This window comes from Schistocerca piceifrons, chromosome 5, assembly GCF_021461385.2.
Source record: "Schistocerca piceifrons isolate TAMUIC-IGC-003096 chromosome 5, iqSchPice1.1, whole genome shotgun sequence".
NCBI lineage: Eukaryota > Metazoa > Arthropoda > Insecta > Orthoptera > Acrididae > Schistocerca > Schistocerca piceifrons.
In genome coordinates this window covers 387,916,530-387,938,664 of record NC_060142.1, presented here as the reverse complement: position 1 = coordinate 387,938,664, position 22,135 = coordinate 387,916,530, and the positions used below count along the sequence as shown (strand labels likewise).

Here is a 22,135-nt window from a genome sequence, read left to right as displayed (position 1 = left end):
CAGAGTTATAAATTGATAAAAATAATACTTGCATATATTGTAGCAGGGGTGCATGTATTCATCTTAATATTCTAAATATATCACACACTGCAACAGATGACTTGTAGCTTGGAATTCACCGAATGAATACAAACATCAGTTTACTAGGAAAGTTTTCAACTCCCTGGGGGACAGCTTTGCTTCACAAATTTCTAAACTACGTGGCAGCTTGTTGGACCATATTTGCTCATTACTCTAAGGACTATTGAGAGGTTAATTTTAATTTTGTCCTCTGCCTGAAGTAGTTACATTTACTTCCAGTATTGTAATTATATATATCACAGCACTCATTTAATTTGCATTTCCTAGTCACAAACGATACAACAAGCTTCTACAAATATAAGGAACACATTGTTAAATGTGTAACAAAGTTGGGGGAAGGATAGATTGCTACGTTGCTACTCATTTTAAAGATGACCCATTGAGTTGCAGACACACACAACAGAAATACTGGTACACATTACAGCTTTTGGCCAAAACTGCCTTCAACAAAGAAAACACACACACAAGCAAGCACACCTCATGCACACATGACCTCTACCACTGGCAGCTCTGATCGGAATGTGACTGTCACTTCAGCAGCAGTCTGGAATGGGTGGGGAAGGGAAGAGGAGAGAGAGAGAGAGAGAGAGAGAGAGAGAGAGAGAGAGAGAGAGAGAGAGAGAGGGGGGGGGGGGGGAATAGCAGGGTAAGGGCGGAGGCAGAGAAGAGTGCTGTCTGGCAGAGCATGCAGGGGCTAGACTGTCAGGTGCAACATCGGGATGTAAAATGGGCAGAGGAAAAGGAGAGTAGCAGGGAAGGTGAAAGGGCAAGCGGGTACATTGGCAGAGGGTGGCACATGAAGAGGGTGAGAGAATGTGAAATGGGAGGAGGTGATAGGACAAGGGGGTGGAAACTGTTGGGTGGAGGATGTGGGAAAAGTTAATTACCATAGGTTGAGGCCAGGATATTTTCAGGAATGGAGAATGTGTTGTAACTCCCATCTATGCAGTTCAGAAAAGCTGGTGGTGGAGGGGAGGATCCAGGTGCCCCAGACCATGAAGCAGCCATTGAAATCAAGCATGTCATATACATCTGCATATTGTGCTACAGGGAGGTCTACTTTGCTCTTGCCCACAGTTTGGGGGTGGCCATTCATTCTGGTGGACAGCTGGTTGGTAGTCATACCAATCGAGAAAGATGTACAGTGGTTGCAGCAGAACATTGATGCTTTCACTGGTGGCCCTGCCTCTAATGATGTAAGATGAACCTGTGACAGGACTGAGATATGAAATGCTATGTCGGTGGATTGGACAGGTTTTGCACCTGGGTCTTTCACACCTCTGTGCCAAGGGGTTGGGATTTGGAGTGGCATAAGGATGGAATGGGTTATTGTGGAGGTTGGGTGAGTGACAGAACACCACTGTAGAAGGGGTAGGAAGGATCTTTGGTAGGATGTCCCTTATTTCCTTATTTCAAAGCATGATGTGATTCAGTTGTTCCAGTGGGGGGGGGGGGGGGGGGGGGAGATTGGGTAACGAAGAGGCACTCTTTTTGTAGATGGCTCTGGTGGTGGTAAGAGGATAGGGGACGTGTTTGTGAAGACCATCAGCATACTGACAAAGGGAGTTGTTGTTACTGTTGATATGCCATCTGCAGGTGGCACGGCTGTGTGGGATGGATTTTTTTGATGTGGAGAGGGTGGCAACTGTCAAATTGCAGGTACTGTTGTAGGGTTTGATGTGGACAGAGGTGTGGATAGAGCCATCAGAGAGGAGGTGTTCAAGTCTATGAAGGTGGTGTGCTGGTTTGAGGAAAACCAGATGAAGCAGATGGGAGAGAAGGTGCTGAGGTTGTGAAGGAATGAGGATAAGGTGTCTTGGCTTTTTGAGTCCAGATCATGAAGATTTCATCAATGAATGGGAACCATTCCAGTGGTTTGGGGTTTTGGGAGGCAAGGAAGGTTTCCTCTAGATGACCTATGAACAGGTTTGCTGTGCTGTGGGTTTGTTTGTATACCTTCACTTCAAAGTAGTAGTAGTTGTGAGGTAGGATAAAGTTAGTAAGGTGTATTAGGAATGAGGTAGTGGGTTTGGAGTCTGAAGAACATTGGGAAGAGTGGTGTTCAATAGCATTAAGACTATGGGCATGATGGATGTTGGTGCATAGGGAGTTGGCTCAACAGTGATGAGTAGGAATTCAGCAGATAAAGGAGTCGGAATGATGGAGAGTCGGTGAAAGGAGTGGTTGATATCCTTGACCTGGGAGACTGGATTACGGGCATCTGGTTGGAGGTGTTGATCAATGAGAGTCAAAATCCTTCCAATGGCGGCACAATAACTGGCTACAGTGCGACGTCCAGGTTTGTTGGGCTTGTGAATTTCAGGGAGCATGTAGAAGATGGGTATGTGGGATGTCATAGGGTGAGTAGGAAAATGGATTCAAGGGAGAGACTCTGGAAGGAACCTAAGGCTTTAAGCAGGAATTTGCCATTTTGTTGGTATTCTGGTATGGGATCACTCTGGCATAGTTTATAGGTAGCCAAGTCAGACAATGCCAGAGGCCTTCAGCCTAGTACTCATTGCGACTCATTATGACAGTGGTGGCAACTTTGTCTGCAGGGACAATGATTAGATCATGATCTGTTTTTAGGCTGTGTGTGGCTGTCCTTTCCTCTTTTGAAAGGTTGGTATTCTAATGAACAGGGTGTCTATGAACCAGGACAACCGGGAGATCCGGTAAAAACCCGGGAATTTTTTCATCCGAGAGAAAACCGAGAAAAACCCGGGAATTTTTCATTGTTTTTGTTCTCAGTTAAATTTTTGTAGTTTTGACTGGTAAGAACCAATACTCTAACAAAGGATATTACTGTATCCTGCTACTGCAGAATAATACTGCAGCCATAAAACGTGAACAAGAGAAAAAACTAAAATAAAACTTAAATTGCAAAAGAAATGTGCCATATACAGCCACAAAACACAGTGCTCATACAAGCGTCTGCCAACAGCCAAATGTGTCAAAGGCTTTAGGAAGACTATGCAATGCTTCGTAACAACAAATTGCCTCCAATGAGCATGACGTCACAACTGTTAACATTAGATTTGTTTTAGCAGTTACGAGTGGGATCATGCACATGCGCAGTTGAGTAGTATCTTCTTCCGCTTCTGCCTACAGAAACATGCCTTTTGGCTGTGTAAGCATCTTCCCGGTGTATCCAAGAAAATGAAATTTTGACAGAAAATTTTTGGCCAGATCACTATACTAGCAAGGGCCAGTTGTACAGTCTCCGGCTGGCGGCCGATCTAGCAGCAGGTCTATTCTGGAAGTAGGGCGGAAAACGCGTTGTACGAACACGTAACAATGCCTAACCAGAGAATAATTGTGGGATAACTAAACTGGTGATTCTGGCAGAATTAGTGAAGTTAACCGGTGAATAACCTTTGACATTGGCAGGAATAGATACAGAATTAGTGATGACAACATTGTTTGTTAGAACGAGGAAGGAGAAGAAACGGGGACATCACACAAATTATGGAAGAATAAGACGATTCCAAATTTCTATAAAAATTTCACACTACTACTTTTCGATCTCATGCTTGAGAAACCGGAGCATATGAATGAAGTGTAAAACTATTTCCTAACGTAAAGGTTTTTGCTTGTAGTAGTCCTAATAGGCATTTGATAGTGGTACTTTGTGAATTATATTCTGCCGTGTTGTAAAAATGACCATTTCTGCCAAAACAGTCTCGATTATTTGGCGTGTGTTACAATTGCTGCAGTATTATAAAGGCCTATTTTGTTTTAGCTCGCAGACAGTGACAAAATATAGGTAATCAGGTCGAGAAACCACACCAGTCTTGGGCCTATTTGTGCTTACAGCTTTTTCAGTATTAGACAACGACATTCTATTTTTCAAGTAGCAAAACTTTTGACGAACTTTGGTGAGGTAACAGATCCTTTCGCAGAAAGGAAAGCACACCATGTAAGGCTGTAGCAAGATTAGAGAGAAAAAAATTCTAGGAGCTAAGGATTGAAGAAATGTGTACGGTCTTGCTTGTCTCTTCTCTTTACCGGATTTATGTATCCTATACTTAATTTTATGTCACAAAAAGCAGCAAGTTGTTAGCTAATAGGGAATAAAGAACGCAAATTTTCTGAAGAGTTTTTTTTTTTTTTAAAGAAAAAAGAGGGGCAGGATGTCAAACCGGCCGACTGGAAGCAGGAGAGGCTCCATAGGACATTTCAATTTCTGCTGTCCTGAATATAGTTTGATGGCATCCAGTACAAAATATACACGTTTCAATTCCACAGACCGAAATACAGTGACGTGCGATAGAAGAATGCTGTGTGAAGAGGTGTGGCACTGCACTTTGGCACACTTAAGATCAGATAACATGTCTTACAATTCCTCGTACACATATGTTGTATGTATCAGAGTCTTCAGAAAGATGTGCACTACAAAATGAACGTATTTTTGAAAATTCGATTTTTTAAATTTTTGACGTCCTATCTCAAACACTCGAGTGACGCCACTATCTACCATTGCCCCGGTTCGGAAATATCGTAGATACGGGTCTGATGCGCAGAGCAGTCTTAGTTATAATAGGGAAGCGGGTAGTCTCCATGTGACCCGTGTTTACATTTAGTGATTTTGCTGTTTCCTCTTTGTGTACTGCACTCACGTCAAATGAAAACAAAATTGATTTCTTTGGCCGGGAGCTATCATGTGAATTAAAATACATTCACGTAATTACGGAAGGCTAAAATATGTTATTAGTTTCAGATTTTATTTTATTTCCACCTTTATGACAGTCAAGCATTAAGTGCCATGCAGAACAATGAAGTTATTTTTATCGGTTTGCTGAAGAAATTTTCTTTTATTAATCTTTTCCGCTGAGGCAGTCAGTATATTTGAAACAAAGGGTTTAATTTCAGACTATTGGCTAGTTTCAACTGTTCAGTGCATTTCAAGTGTACGTTTTCATCTTCTAGCATGTATGGCATTATGCCATAACAAAGAACCAGACATGAGATAACAAAGTACTGGTACCCAAGGAAATTTACATCCCGAAACCACATGGAAAAGCTTAATATCAGGTCGATGCGCACTTCACTGGGAATCTGGGACTCATTTAAAAATCAGCTCTTTGATGACGAGCCACTTAGAAGAATTTATAGCCCAGAAGATTACGTCGTTATTCAAAAAATTTACTGGCACATTTGTGTGATATATCTTAAAATGTAATATGTGCATAAAAGACCAACATTATATGTGAAAGCTTAGCTTCTCTTGCAGTGTATTGGCCTCAGAGACCAATATTATATGTGAAAGCTTTGTTTTTCTTGTAGTAATATTATATATATTAATTTAAACCATTACCTGTTCGTGTGTCCGTGCTACTGAACAGTGATGTTGCTATTGGCTGACTACACCACGTGTCCGAAGCTCTGAATATCCGCTGTCATTGGCTGGCGAGATCATGTGACATGAGCTATGACTGGCTTACAAATACGCATCACAATCTCTATTGCAATGCTTCGGAAAGTAACATGTGGTGTTTGGTGGAATTCGAATTTATACTTTCGTAATACGAAAATATGCAGTGTACATGTTACTGCACATCAAACATCTTTCCAAAAGGTGTTTATTTCCAAAGCGCCAGGAAATTCTACGCCCATATATAAAACCATAACCATTCAAAGGATTGATAAGCTGTACAGTTCCGAGAGAAAATATACTGTCAATTAACAGGGAAAAACTATGTTTCAGCCCGGGAGAAAGTGTATTTTTAACTGGGAAATCCGGGAATTTTTTTTCCTTGTCCACGTATACACCCTGAATGAAGGATAGTGTAGCCAAGTTGGAGGTAAGGAGTTCCTGGAAGGGACTGGAGAGTGGTTAGGTAGGATTGGGGGAGGAGCACGGTTGGTAAAGTTGACGGTAGCATTCCGGAATTGTTTGGGTTCTGGATTTGGAGTGTTGATAGAGAGTTTTCGGGGATGTGACAAGATGAAAAGATCTGATAGGCAGTGTCTGGGTGTTATTAGGGGTTGGCTAGGAGGAACACTGAAGTAGGATAGAAGTTGGATAGGGGTATCACAAGATGGCAGTAGGATGTTACCAAATTGGGTAACTTATGGAGGTGGTATCTGGACTGCTCTTTCCAGGTGCTTGAGAGAAAGGATTTCAGCTTTAGAGATGTGATGTATGTAGTTGCGATTGCACAGTAGCAGTATCTTGCGGAGGGAGCAAAGGTGTTTCTAGGTTGCCTGTGCCATGGAAATGTGTTTTTGCAGTACTGGATTTGTGAGGGAAAGGAACTAGCAGAGTCTGAAAAGATGGCGGTCATTGTGAAATGAGGGGTGGGATCCAGAAAAGGAATTTTTATAATTAGGCTACGGGGGAGATTCCATGGTTTAGGCAGCATTTAAGGAACGGGATGTGGGACCAGGCTGTAGCCGGGGAAAGGGATACTTTTATGTTGCAGAACGATGGAGCAGGGTTCATTGTGCAGGGATGGTGTTGGAAACAGTAAATGATGTAGAACATGGGCAAATGAAGGTGTCGGGTGGTTGTGAGGATAGATGGATAACAGAAAACAATGCATAAAAAATACATACAGGCACACAAAAACATGCACAGATACTCAAAACACTCACAAATATGTGAAAATATGCAGAAATATGTGAAGATAGAAAAATGCTCATAAACACACACAAACAAATAAAAAATGCACAAAATCATGGGGAAAAACAAGTGGATGAGCTATAGGAGTTCGTGTGGCATGAGTAGGTGTGGAAAATAAAATGTGGAAATGCTCAAGGATGTGGGAGGAAATATGATCTGTACAGTATGTTAACTGTAAGACGGCAGAGTTGTGAGGGGAGTGCGGGGAGAGAGGAGGAAGCAAGAATTGGCTGGCGAGTGGAGTTGGAGCCGTTGGGGGGGGGGGGAAGACAAGGCACACCTACTAGTTGCAGTGCTGGCACTACAAATTGCGCGTCATGCTTACATGAAAGTAGACAAAAGGCTTGGAAGTAAAATTTGCTTTAAATGTTGTTTGTAAACGAAACTGAAATCGTTATATACACTATGCGCTCACAAACCATTCATCCAATAATTTTGCAAGCATCGCTACGTAATACTGGTTTCCTTCTAACCGTAGGCCTGCCGGTAGGGCTTGTTGGCGACTCCCGAGATGGGCCAGCAACTGTCTCTTCACTCATTTTGATAATGTTTAGCGCAACTGCACAATAAAAACACGCAGAACAGTACAGCGCAAAACAATAACGAAGCAGACGACAATGGCTACCTTGTAGAACACAGTCAGCTACGTAATGTTGGCAGCAGTCGAAACTGCGTGCCTACCAAAGCCTCCCGACGTTTACCGACTTCTACCGATTCAGGACTAGGGAGAGGTCTGCCATCTAAAAGTTTACACACTGTAGGAATATTATAATTATCTTTGGGAAGAATTTTGAGCATGAGGAAGGAAGAGAAAGAATGGCCACTGAGAAGACCAGCTCATCAGAGATGGTAATAAAGGAAAATAGCACAGAGTTGGGGGGTGGAAGAAAAGCCATTAGGCAAAATCAAACAATGGAAACTCCAGGTTGGAGTATCAACAGTATTAAGTGTTGGATAGATTGTTCTTCACCAAAAAGATGACCCATTAAGTTGCAGGCAGGCACAACAATAAGGTTGTTACACATTATAGCTTTCAGCCAAAGCCTTCTTCAGCAAAGAAAGCACACACACATTCACACAATCGAGCACACCTCACACATTACTGCTATCAGTCCAATTGGAATGTGACTGTCATACGAGTAGCAATATGGAGTGGGGCGGGGAAGGGGGAAGGATAACAGGGTATGGATTGGGGGTGAGAAGAGAGCTGTCTGGTGCAGCATCCAGGGACTAGACTACCAGGCGCAGCATCGGGAGGTGGGGTGTGAGGGGAGAAAAATGAGGAGTAGAAAGTGGGAGGAGCAGGGAAGGAGAAAGGACAGGCAGGAACATTGGCAGAGGATGGTGTACAGAGAGGGTGAGAGAATTTGAAAAGGGAGGAGGTGATAGGACAGTGGGACAGAATCTGTTGGATGGAGGATGTGGGGTCAGTAAGTTACCATAGGTTGAGGTCAGGTTAGTTTTGAGAGTGGATAATGTGTTGTAAGGATAAATTCCATTTGCACACTTCAGGAAAGCTGGTGGTGGAGGGGAGGATCCAGGTGGCTCGGGTTGTGAAGCAGCCATTGAAATCAAACATAGTATGTTCAGCAGCGTGTTGTGCTACAGGGTGGTCTACTTTGCTCTTGGCCGCAGGTTTGGGGTGGCCATTCATCCTGGTGAACAGCTGGTTGGTTGCAATGGTTGCAGCAGAGCTGGAATAGAACATGGCTGCTTTCACCGGTGGCTCAGCCTCTGATGGGCTAATGTAAGCCTGTGACAGGATAGGAATAGGAGGTGCTGGTGGGTGGATTGGGCAAGTCTTGCACCTGCGTCTTCCACGGGATATGATCTCTCAGGCAAGGGTTTGGGATTAGGAGTGGCATAGGGATCTGCTAGGTTGTTGTGGAGGTTGGGTAGGTGACAGACACCCCTTTAGGAAGGGTGGGAAGGACCTTGGGTAGGATGTCCCTCATTTCAGGGATGATGATAGATAATCAAAGCCCTGATGAAGAATGTGGTATAAGGCTAGCTTCGGGGGATAGTCTGTGAAAGCCTCAGTGAGACCTTCAGCATACTGGGAATGGGAGCTGTTGGCCGTCCCCAGGTGACAAGGCTGTGGGATGGATTTTTTGATGTGGAAGGGATGGCAGCTGTCAAAATGCTGGTACTGTTGGTGTTTGGAGGGTTTGATGTGGACAGAGGTGTGGATGGAGCGATCAGAGAAGAGGAAGTCAACATCTGGGAAGGTGGAACACTGGGTTGAGTACTAGTTGAAGTCGATGGAAGAGAAGGTGTTGAGGTTGAAGGAATGAAGATAGGATATCCTGGCCCTGAGTTCCAATCGTGATGATATCGTGAATGGATATAAACCAGATGAGGTCCTTGAAATTTTAGGAGGCTAGTATTTTTTTCTCCAGATGGCCCATAAACAGATTCGTATAGACCTGCCACAAGAACCCTCCTCCATCTTTATGTACCAGTAACCTACTGTCTCAACACCATCCACCCTACAGCTTCCTCCCCCTTGTCGTATTGCCTCCTCCCCTCTTCACATTTCCTCACTCTTTTTGTGTTCTACTGTTTGCCGGCATACCCGCTTGTCCATTCCCCTTCCCTGTTCCTCTCCTTTTCCTCTCATTCCCTTTTCCACTCGTAATTTTTTTTTTTTTCCTGCATGCCCCCACTCTGGACTATGGATCTGGCAGTCTCTAGTCCTTGCACATCCTGCCAGACAGTGCCCTTCTTCCCTCTACCCCTACCCCAATCCAGATTGCTGTTCATGTGACATTTGTATTCTGGTTGGAGATGCTGGACGTAGTGACCATGTGTGCATGAGATGTGCTTTTTGTGTGAATGTGTGCATATTTGCTTTGCTGAAGAAGACTTTGGCTAAAAGCTAAATGTGTAACAGCCTTTCCGTCGTGCCTGTCTGCAACTTGACGAGTCATCTTTACGGTGAATAGCGATCTATCCAGTTCCTAATGCTGTTGATATTCCAACCTCACGTTTCCATTGTTTATGTTGGACAAAAGTTTCGCAGCAGGATGTTCTGCACTTTAGTCCATAGATTAACCTAACTGTTCTTTTTTGTAACTGCAGTATTCTATTCAGGTGCAGGTTTGCCATACAGCTCCACAATTCAATGTCATAATTAAGAAATCGGTGAATTGTTCCATAGCATACAATTTTTGAGGTTTGACTTGATCTATTTTTGGCAATTGGCTTGTCTGATACAAAAACTGCTGATTTTCTTGTTTTAAGAATTCATGTGGTTTGCCCAAAAAAGATTTTTGTCCTAGTGGACACCAAGATAATTAATATTATCTATTTCTACTGAAGTAATACCACATAATTATATTGTTTACATCAATCTCATGAGAACTAATTATTTTTAATGTTAGTAGCTGGGATTTACTGACATTAATGTTTAGGCCTTGGCATAGAAAATATATGGTTATTTACTGTCAGTTGCAACTGGCTGTAATCCCTCAAATTCTTTCTCACAAAATAAGAGGGTAGTGTCATCAGCATAACTTACTAAATGTGAGTTGAAGGGTTGTGTCATGTCATTGACATAATCCAGAAAGAGGAAGTGGCCAAGGATTGACCCCAGGGGTATCACCTGGATTACTGTATCTCTAGAAGACTGACATTCAATGATCATATTATCTATTTTGCACGAAAGTTTAGTACACTACTCGTGATTTGTTAAGTACATGAACAGTAACTCCATAGATGAGCCACCGAGCGAAGTGGCACAATGGTTAGCACAATGGACTCGCATTTGGGAGGACGATGTTGAAACCGATGTCTGACCATCCTGACTTAGGGTTTCCAAGATTTCCCTAAATTGCTTATGGCAAATCCTGGGATGGTCCCTTTGAAAGAGAACGGCTGACTTCCTTTCCTAATCCGATGAGACCTATAACCTCGCCTTTTGTATCTGACAGGTCAACTGGTAAAAATAGGTCAAAGTCAAACCTTAAAAACTGTATGCTGTGGAACAATTCACCCATTTGTTAATTATGGTATTGAGTTGTGGGGCTGTATGGCAAACCTGCACCTGAATAAAGTACTTCTGTTACAAAAGAGAACAGTTAGGTTAATCTATGGATTAAAGTGCAGAGCCTTTGATATTGTAAGCTTTCAGTTTCTTAATGAAAAGCTCATGGTTAACTGATCTGAAGGCTTTGGAAAGATTTAAGAATACACCAGTTGTGTTCATTCATTAATCTAGGATGTACACATTGTGGAGGAATTCACTAATTGCAGTTGTTGTACAACAATCTTTGCTAAAGCCGTGCTGTCTTTCTGTTAACAATTTGTTTTTTGCAAAATAAGCAGAGAGTGCAGAAGTGATAACCATTTCAAACACACTACTAAAGTATGGAGCATTGATATTAGGTAGTAGTCTGAAGCCTCTTGTCTGCTTCCCTTCTTATGCACTCATTTAACAATGCTTATTTTTAGACTACTAGGATAAGAGTTTTCACCAGCACTACAGTTGGTGAGGTAACTTAGTGATTTAATTATTTATTTTATGCATATTTCAACTACAGCACTTGTGGTACCATCCCAACCAGCTGAATATTTCTTTCTGTAATGTGAGGATTATCCTGTTTATTTCATTTTCCTTAACCTTATCAAATTCAAAGTCCAGTGTTTGAATGATGTGATTTAGTTTCTCTCAGTGCGCGTTTGTAATGTGTGTTGTAGTGTGTATTAGATTTCCTATTGGTGATATGAAATACTTACTAGAAAGGTTACATATTGCTTTTGGGCTTTTATAGTACTACTATCCTGTATAATGTGTAAGGTTTTGCTATCCCTAGTAGAGGAAGCCTTTCGATAATTACCAATCAGTTTCTGGCCAATGAGGCCAAAACAGGCCATAAGGCAGAATCTGGGATTAGCAGAAGATTGATCGGTTTCCAGTTTTATGTTAGTGGACTGTTATGGTTCATTACTTTGGGCCCATTTCGTAACTGTTATTCAAAGCTCCTTTCATTTTAACAATTTTGTTACTTTTTTAGGAGCTGATTTCTGTATTCTATCTGTTGTGCAAGGTGGTCTGAGTAATGAAAGTCTATATTACCATAATTAACTGTGTCTTCAGCAATTTCTTAATTATTGCGTACTCTATCCTGGTAGAACTAGAAGCTCAGATCCTAATATCCATGGAAACTATATTTCTAAGATTTAAGAAGTTAATATGTCTAAGGAGTTTATGTTAGCTATGTTGCTGGAGCTTGTGTCAGTTTTAAAGTCTTCAAGTACATAAGGTCATTGAGACCATTGTGACTAATTAAAGTATTGAAACTGTTAAGAAAATGGATTACATCTGCACAAGGTGGCCTATATATTCCCATTACTTTGTTTTATCACATTTACTGCATGCTCTTTTAGTTGAATTGCAATATCACCCACTTAAAAGTGCAAGTTTCTTAAACTGAATATGTTCAGTGACAAAGATGACCATTCCATCCCTTTTATGCTGCTTCCTACAGTAACTGTTTGCCACTACATAACCATCTAGTTTATAGTAGCTAATTTCGTTACATTTTAGACCATGTTCAGTTAACACTAACGAATGTGGCAAATGGTCATTTACAAATACCTTTAGTATACTAAATTTATTTCGAAGATACTACACATTCAGATGTATGATTCTAAGTGGTGCCTGGGTTTCTTTTCTGTTTATACAACTGTGGAAGTTGCAGTACTCTGTGGGAGTGCTGTTAGGTTGAGGTTACTATCCGCAGCTGCTCAGAGAGATACCTTAAAGATGTATTTGTGTGAACTCCATACCTAGTTCTTATTAGTTTCATTTTTGCAATAAATACTTTTTATCTAAGCAAGGAGTTACCCAAGAATATTATCCCACAAGGCATCAATGAATGAAAATACACAAAATATGTTAACTTACTGTAGTCTGTATTGCCAAAGTTGGCAGTTATTACTATGACAAAAGTAGTTGAACCTAAAGAATTTAGCAGGACTTCTGTATGGAATGTCAGTTTAAGTTTTCATCAGTTTGCACATCTAAGAACGTAATTGTCAGTGGAATGTCTTTAGCAGTACAAAACTTGGTGAGCTGCAACTTTTTTTTTTTTTTTTTCTCCAAAGTGTAAAGACTGTTAGTGCAAAACCATTCCGTAAACTTCACAAAAACATCATTTACTATTTTCTCTGTTGATGCTTCTTTGCTCAGCTTCACAACGTTAGTGCAAAACCATTCCGTAAACTTCACAAAAACATCATTTACTATTTTCTCTGTTGATGCTTCTTTGCTCAGCTTCACAACATTGGATGTGTCAAGTCCAGACTGGACTAATTCTGCCTCTTGATTGCAATAGAATGGCATATCAGTAATGTAAAGCAGGAATAGTAATGGGCCAATAATTACACTATATATGACTACCACTGCAATTTCTCTTCATGCAGATGATGTTGCATCTCTCTTTGTATTAATTGAACAGCCTAAGATAATGTTCTGCATTCTCTTTCTCAAATAAGAACTGAACCAGGCATTTGCTGAACTGTGTTCCCTAAAATGTTAAATTCTCAAACAGATTATTGTGATTGACACAATTAAATGTCTTCATTAAATCACAGAAGATCCCAGTTGGTGATAGTTTACCATTATAAACATTATGTTATTAGCTCAGGAAATGTATAAATAGCTTGCAGTAGAAGATCCCTTTTGAAATCAAACTGTGATTGGCTGAATATCCCATTTTAACATAGGTGGATGAAAACCCTAGAGTACACCACCAACTCAAAATTATTAAAAAATGATTCAAGGAGTGACACCGGACGGTAGTTATTGACATCTTTAGAGTCAGCCTTTTTATATAGGTGCCTAACAGTGGCATATTTCAGTCTTTCGGGAAAACATCCCGAGTTAACGATTCATTACTTAAAGGACTAAGAACATTATGTATAATAGGGCCATAACTTTGTAATTAGTTATTGGAGATATAATCCATTCCATGTGAACTTTTGCTTTTTGTAGTCGTCATGATATTTCTTATTTCAGATGGTGATGTGTGATGTTAATTCAATAAATGTCCTCTGTAATGCTTCCAGTTAGTAAGAATGTGGCTACTTTTAAAAAGGTTGATACTTCCACAGTTTTACAGTTTAGCTGCTGTTTAATTGATATTGTAGGTTAACACTTACGTGATTACAACAGTATCTTCAAAGAAAATATTTGTACATTTGTAAATACTGAATTTTATTTATAGTAAATTATTATTTGTATTACGGCTTTAACAATGCTACTTGCAATGTAGCTAACAGAACTTTCGAATCCCTGAATCTACGAATACGGATAAGTGGTAGGAAGCATGGCTAATAAGGTAGGTTTCATGCAGTCCAGTCCACATGTTCAGTAAAGCAGTTAAAATGTTTCTGTAAAATTTTCTCTAGTTTATGGCAAAATTTCACATGCCCATGTTCTTCCAACTCTTTCATTGTGACATTCACTAAAAACTTTTACCTAAAAGTTCAATAGCTACAGCTAGTAAATCTATGTGGAAAACATTAAAATGCAATGTGCCAATATAAGTAACCATAACAAGTAGCAGTCTCTCTCTCAACACTCGCCAATTCAAAACTAAATATTTTGTAAACACATCTCAAGTGAGGTTAAATTTAATATTTTTTTGTGGTTTCGAAGCCTATAGCACCCCCTTGGACGACAAGAGGAAGAATTGTGCAAACACAAGAACTTCTTGAAAATATAGCGCAAGTCATCAGATGAATTACTGTTGGCTCTACATAATGGTAAAAACAATAATGGAATTATTGAGTAATGTAAATACAAATGGAAATAATTACAGGTATATTATATGGCTGCAGGGATTGTAGAGAAAGTATGTTGCGGTACATGTGCTTAAAAATGAGAGAAATAGATTGGAATGCAACAGTTGATAGAATGGTAACTATGACTTGTAAAAAGTATTTCAGCTTGTTGATGTTGTTGTTGTTGTGGTCTTCAGTCCTGAGACTGGTTTGATGCAGCTCTCCATGCTACTCTATCCTGTGCAAGCTTTTTCATCTCCCAGTACCTACTGCAACCTACATCCTTCTGAATCTGCTTAGTGTATTCATCTCTTGGTCTCCCTCTACGATTTTTACCCTCCACGCTGCCCTCCAATACTAAATTGGTGATCCCTTGATGCCTCAGAACATGTCCTACCGACCGATCCCTTCTTCTGGTCAAGTTGTGCCACAAACTTCTCTTCTCCCCAATCTTATTCAATACTTCCTCATTAGTTATGTGATCTACCCATCTAATCTTCAGCATTCTTCTGTAGCACCACATTTCAAAAGCTTCTATTCTCTTCTTGTCCAAACTATTTATCGTCCATGTTTCACTTCCATACATGGCTACACTCCATACGAATACTTTCAGAAATGACTTCCTGACACTTAAATCTATACTCGATGTTAACAAATTTCTCTTCTTCAGAAACGCTTTCCTTGCCATTGCCAGCCTACATTTTATATCCTCTCTACTTCGACCATCATCAGTTATTTTGCTCCCCAAATAGCAAAACTCCTTTACTACTTTAAGTGCCTCATTTCCTAATCTAATTCCCTCAGCATCACCCGACTTGATTAGACTACATTCCATTATCCTTGTTTTGCTTTTGTTGATGTTCATCTTATAATCTCCTTTCAAGACACTGTCCATTCCATTCAACTGCTCTTCCAAGTCCTTTGCTGTCTCTGACAGAATTACAATGTCATCGGCGAACCTCAAAGTTTTTATTTCTTCTCCATGAATTTTAATACCTACTCCGAATTTTTCTTTTGTTTCCTTTACTGCTTGCTCAATATACAGATTGAACAACATCGGGGAGAGGCTACAACCCTGTCTTACTCCCTTCCCAACCACTGCTTCCCTTTCATGTCCCTCGACTCTTATAACTGCCATCTGGTTTCTGTACAAATTGTAAATAGCCTTTCGCTCCCTGTATTTTACCCCTGCCACCTTTAGAATTTGAAAGAGAGTATTCCAGTCAACATTGTCAAAAGCTTTCTCTAAGTCTACAAATGCTAGAAACGTAGGTTTGCCTTTCCTTAATCTTTCTTCTAAGATAAGTCGTAAGGTCAGTATTGCCTCACGTGTTCCAGTGTTTCTACGGAATCCAAACTGATCTTCCCCGAGGTTGGCTTCTACTAGTTTTTCCATTCGTCTGTAAAGAATTCGTGTTAGTATTTTGCAGCTGTGACTTATTAAGCTGATAGTTCAGTAATTTTCACATCTGTCAACACCTGCTTTCTTTGGGATTGGAATTATTATATTCTTCTTGAAGTCTGAGGGTATTTCGCCTGTTTCATACATCTTGCTCACCAGATGGTAGAGTTTTGTCAGGACTGGCTCTCCCACGGCCGTCAGTAGTTCCAATGGAATATTGTCTACTCCGGGGGCCTTGTTTCGACTCAGGTCTTTCAGTGCTCTGTCAAACTCTTCACGCAGTATCATATCTCCCATTTCATCTTCATCTACATCCTCTTCCATTTCCATAATATTGTCCTCAAGTACATCGCCCTTGTATAGACCCTCTATATACTCCTTCCACCTTTCTGCTTTCCCTTCTTTGCCTAGAACTGGGTTTCCATCTGAGCTCTTGATATTCATGCAAGTCGTTCTCTTATCTCCAAAGGTCTCTTTAATTTTCCTGTAGGCGGTATCTATCTTACCCCTAGTGAGATAGGCCTCTACATCCTTACCTTTGTCCTCTAGCCATCCCTGCTTAGCCATTTTGCACTTCCTGTCGATCTCATTTTTGAGACGTTTCAGCTTGAGAATTATAAAAGGAGTGAAGGAAGACAGGTTTGGCAGAAGTACATGCAGGAGTTATTAAAACATAAATCACTCTTTAAGTGGTTAAAGAAATCAATCAAATATCGTGCCCAATTGCTGAGGCTCACTAATAATATATATAGTGTTTGTGTTAATGTAGCCAATGTGTCAATTTACATATAAGTAAGTGTGCACGCATAGGTTACCCCTGTGGGAAATGTATTTTGAAAATATAGTGGAGACAAAATTTTATCACTTTGTTGGTGTTTTTTCTCAGAACTAAGACAAAATTTGAATCTGAGCACAATAGCTTTACAATATTTTTCCACGGAACTGTACATCAGAAGCAGCGCAGGAGATGGTTTGTAGTTCTGATGCAAAAAGGAGAGTGCTTACATTTGTGATAGTGTCAACAACTTTTCACGAAATTGAAGTTAATTGCAGCTTTAGTCTGAACATGAATTAAGAGAGAGAAAAATCTCTGATATTTCAGAAATATTTTCTTCATTTTACTCATTTCAAGAGAATTTTTTTTTTTATGCAGTTCAGTATGTGATTGTGGTCAAAGACCAATGGCATCCAGTGCTTGAAGTGAATGTAACATAGTCACTGCTTTGAATTGTAGGGAACAGTTGTTTTGTATTCACACTACAACAAGGAAGTTAGTCCCATCAAGATATCAGATTGGACTAATACTAAATAATTTGCTGATTTTCTTAAACTTACAATCTTACTGTATGTTTTCATTTGTCATTTACTTGTAGGCTTCAGTAAGAAGATACAAGGGTGAGTCAAATGAAAACCTTAAATTTGTAATAACAAATCGAAGTTTCGTGCCATTATCCTTTAAGTTGGTAAGCGTACTACAAACAGTGTGCAGAATGGCCTGTAGGTGGCAGCATAGTGCAGATGCACACGTACAATTGCAGTGTCAGTATGAAGATGGCCGTCCCACTTGCAACTTTGCACCAGGGAAGAACAGCATTCTGTTATTTGGTTTTTGCGTAGTGAAGGTGTGAAACCTATTGAAATTCATCGACAAATGAAGGTTCAGTACGGTGATGCATGTTTGTCACAGCAGCAAGTCTACGAATGGAGTAGGAAGTTCACAAATGGTGTGACTTCAGTGGAAGATGCCCCTCGTCCAGGTCAGGCACAATGAGTTGTGACTCCACAGAACATTGCAGCAGTTGAAGCCATAGTGAAGGAAAACCGCCAAGTGACACTGAATGGCATTGCAGCATGTTTAGAGATTAGTCATGGGTCAGCACACCACGTTGTGCATGATGTGCTCCAGTTTCACAAAGTGTCTGCAAGATGGGTGCCATGGCAGCTGACTCCTGAAATGAGAGAACGACTTGTTGATGCTTGTGAAGAACGTCTTCAGTACTTTGAACGAGAAGGTGATGGCTTCCTTGCAAGAATCATTACTGGGGACGAAACCTGGGTTCACTTCCACCAACCGGAAACTAAGAGAGGGAGCAAGGGATGGCACCATTCCTCATCACCAAAACCAAAGAAGTTTCAAACAGAACCATCAGCAGTGAAGGTTATGCTGACTCTCTTTTGAGGCGAAAAAGGTGTCATTTCGGAGCATTACATGCCTAGAGGGACCACTGTCACCAGTGCATCATACACAGGCCTCCTAAAAAATCATCTGCGGCATGCAACCAAATCAAAGCGACGTAGATTGCTGTCAGCAGGTGTCCTTTTGCAACATGACAATGCAAGGCCCCACACTGCCCATACAACAGTTGCAATAATCACAGGCCTGCATTTTGAGTGTCTTCCTCATCCACCATACTCACCAAACCTTGCTCCCAGTGATTTCCATATGTTTGGACCACTCAAAGACGCAATGGGAGGAAAGAAGTTCCGTTCTGATGAAGAGGTGCGCCACACGGTGCAAGAGTGGTTGCGCGGACTACCAAAAGAATTTTTTTCTAAGGGAATTTATGCACTTTGTAAGCACTGGAGAACTTGCAATGGCCGTGGGGGAGATTATGTTGAAGAGTGATACAGCTTTGTACCACTTCTGCACAATAAATAATATTTAAAAAAATATTTAAGGTTTACATTTGACTCAACCTTGTATTTTGGAACAGTACTCCTTTAGCGATTTCTTCGTCCTAGGTGCTGAGTGAAGTAGTAATTGGTCTTCATATGTGGAAAACATGTACCTCCAAATGTTAATACATTCACTTGTTAAGATTCATTCTTGTGGTCTTACCAATTTTGCAGTAGTTCATGTATATGGCTTAGGTTCTGCATTTGCTGTATATTTAGAGTTTAAAGTTTAACTTTGCTGTATCCTTATTGAAGAGACAATTACTAATGGCTAAACTTTCCTACTTCACAGCAATCACGTTTGTCGCAGTTGGAATCTGATCTTGGTAAAGTCCGTGCAGAGTCTGAAGCTGAGTTAACAAGAGAAGTCGGCCCTCTACAAGAACAACTGCAGCTTCATGCACAGACTGTTGGAATACTTGTAGGGGAAAAAACGGAACTGCAATCAGCTTTAAACAAAAGTCAACAATTAGCAAAACAAAAAGCAGGTTGTTACAGTATGCTTGGAGATAATTTTATTTTATGAGTTGCAAACATTGCTTCACCCTTTGATGTGGTTGACCACCACAGCAATCAAAGTATGCTGGACCCTGAGTATGGTTGACTGCAACATCACTTTGGTACCAGTGTAAATGTATGAGGGCCGTTCACCCCCCCCCCCCCCCCCCCCAACCTCCGATAGGCTATAAATAAAAGACAAGTTCATAGAAAACAATTATTTTATCACCAAAAGTTTTTTACCCTTATGGTTACTTTTCAACATAATCACTGAAAAGATTTAGACATTTATCGTACCTGTGAACAAGCTTTCCAATAACCTCTTCAAAAAATATTGCCGCCAATGATTTCAAACGTTGTTTTGAAGATCTTCATTTGTTTTAAAGTGCTGCCCTCCTAGTCAAGATTTCAGTTCAGGGAAAAGGTGAAAGTCGCTGAGTGCCAGGTCAGGACTGTACAGTGGATGATCAAAAATGTCCCATTGAAATTGTGCAAGGAACCATTGGGTTGTGCCAGTAGTGTGTGGATGAGCATTGTCATGGATCAACATGATTTCTGAAGTCGGCATTCCTTATTGTTCGTTTGAATGGCTATCCACAAACATCGTAAAGTTTCACAATAAGCAGCTTCATTGATAGTGGTTCCAGGCTGCATAAAGTCTACAAGCAACACACCTTTTTGGTCCCAAAACATGGTAACCATAACCTTTCTGTTGTTGAATGTTTGAATTTTTTTTTTTTTTTGGTTTGTTTGGTGAATTTGGATGCATCAATTTTGTGATTGTGTCGTTTTGTTTCCTGTTCATCATATTGGATCCAAGTTTCATCTCCAGTAACAATTGATTTCAAAAAGTTCTCTCCTTCATCATGATAATGGTTAAGGAAATCCAAAGCTGACTCCATTCATTGACTTTTGTGGGAGTCCGTCAACATTTTTGAAACCCAACGAGCACAAAGTTTTTTGTAGCCTAAATGTTCAGTAACAAGAGAGTGTACGGCAGATCTTGAAGCTTCTGGAATTTCCGTAGACAAAGCAGTTATGGTGAACCTGTGATTTTTCTCTAGCCATTCTGTCAACTCATTCTACAAGGTTGGCTGTAACGACAGACTTGAGTCCATGGGCTTCTTCATCATGCACATCATTTTGGCCATCTTTAAACTTTCGGCTCCATTCACGCATAACACCATAAGTCACAAAGTTATCACCATACTCTCGGCTCATTCTCCAATGAATGTCTGCTACACTATTCCCTTCTGCTTGCAGAAACCGAATTACATTTCATAATTCACACTTGGCGGGAGCAACAATGGCGGCAGCCATGTTTACGTGGCTGTAGTGCAATGCAGACTGTTGCCTTGAGGTCGGCAATGGCGAAGTGTGTAGTGCAAGAGTTGCTCAGTAGAGATGAAATATGAAATCTAATCGACTGTAGAGCTATTGGCACACTATCTGCATCCCTTATCATTTGGTCTAAACCCAAAAGATGGTGTTTAAATGTGTAGTATGTGACTGACTTCTCACTTCAAAGTCAGCACTTCGTTAGGCACTCATGAATTGTTGTACACTGCTGTAAAGCCAACAGATGACAATACAATGTAAAATATATGATTTCATTGTCAGTACTTTCAACAGAATTTCGCCACACTTTGAGTTTGCTGTAAATCCAACCGAACAACACACTGGATGTGTTCGGCACACAGTACATGGTGAGAGGAGTGACACAGCTACATCTGTCCCACATCTGCTAAATATCACATGAAGTAGTCAAAGGATTAATCATGTTTGACTATGTTAATTAAAACTAAGATCTTAAGTAGAATTTAATAAAGAATCATTTTCTCTCTCGCTGCTCTTTCTGCTAACTGTCAGAGGGCGCAGAAAAATTCTTTGAGGCAAAATACATACTGGGATGTCACCGTTAAGAGTTAATGAAGGAGAACATAGAGATGTTGAAAATAACATCACACACTGCTTGAATGTCTTGCTTAGAGATTAAAATAATGAAGCTATTTTTTGTTATCAGTTCTGATTACAATAAAATCAATGCTGTATTGGAATGCAGGCTTTCTCGGCAAATCTCTGACAAAGTTTACTGGAGTCAAGACGTCATTCTGTGTCAGTGTTTCAGCAATTTTCCTACTTGTTACCCTCAGGTTCATGTCCATTGCATGTCTTTATAGTTGCTGGACCACAGGCTCCTCTACCTCGTCTCCAGTGGCTGAACCATTAGGGTGCCTCCAGAAATGTGTCACAGACAGTGATGGAGAGAGAGCCGTACTTTGGGGGGGGGGGGGGGGGGGGTATGAATTCGTGGCACACTGGGGGGGGGAGGGGGGGGGGGGTCCATGAGACATGTCCTTGCACTGCCTGTCTATTCCATGTGCTGCCTTCATGCCCTTTACAAGATAGTGCTCTTGGTGTACTCTTTCAACCACCACATCCCATGCAGAGATAGCTGGAAACCACTATCCCAGTTGACAAGATCATCATGGACTTTTATCTCCATTGCCTCTCTGATGATAGTCCCAGATCCAGTTTGCCTGCCACAGCTCCTTTGTCTGTTCAAAGTTAAACATATGACCTTCATTCAGGCTGTGCTCTGCAACTTTAGATTTGTCCATTTGGCCAAGTCGAATGCTTTTCACATGTTGTGAGTGGTGCTACGAGGTACACCTATGTGTATGGCTAATGTACTGCTAGCTACATTCGCAGATATCACTCAAGATGTCTGTAGTCCTAATTTGTCTTTAACTGAGGCAAGCATTTTAGTCAATGAACGGAAAATGGTTTTGATGTTATTTTTCTCCAGAATGCTGGAAATCTTGGTCGTGGATGGTCCAGTGTATGGGAGGTACGCCAGGTGCTTTGTGTCGTCTACCGGGTCATCTTCTTTCCTCTTCTTGTTCTGCCAGAGAGTGCCTCTTATCTGTGTTTCTGGGTAGCCGTTCCTGCAAAAGATTTTGTGAAGATGATGCAACTCGGTGGGTAGACCGTCCATTTCGCATGTGGCTATGTTCTACGCACCCAGGTGGTGAGCATGGATTCCCATTGTGCCTGATGGTGGC

General features: G+C 40.8%; 1 protein-coding gene across 1 annotated transcript in view; it reads left to right on the top strand.

The window, feature by feature from the left end:
• Positions 1 to 22,135, top strand: part of LOC124799314 (golgin subfamily A member 2-like) — a 114,854-nt gene that overhangs the window by 44,541 nt on the left and 48,178 nt on the right. Inside the window, exon 4 of the mRNA XM_047262902.1 lies at positions 18,865 to 19,060. Within this exon, the coding sequence (XP_047118858.1) occupies positions 18,865 to 19,060 (196 nt within the window). The remainder of the gene's footprint in view (positions 1 to 18,864; positions 19,061 to 22,135) is intronic.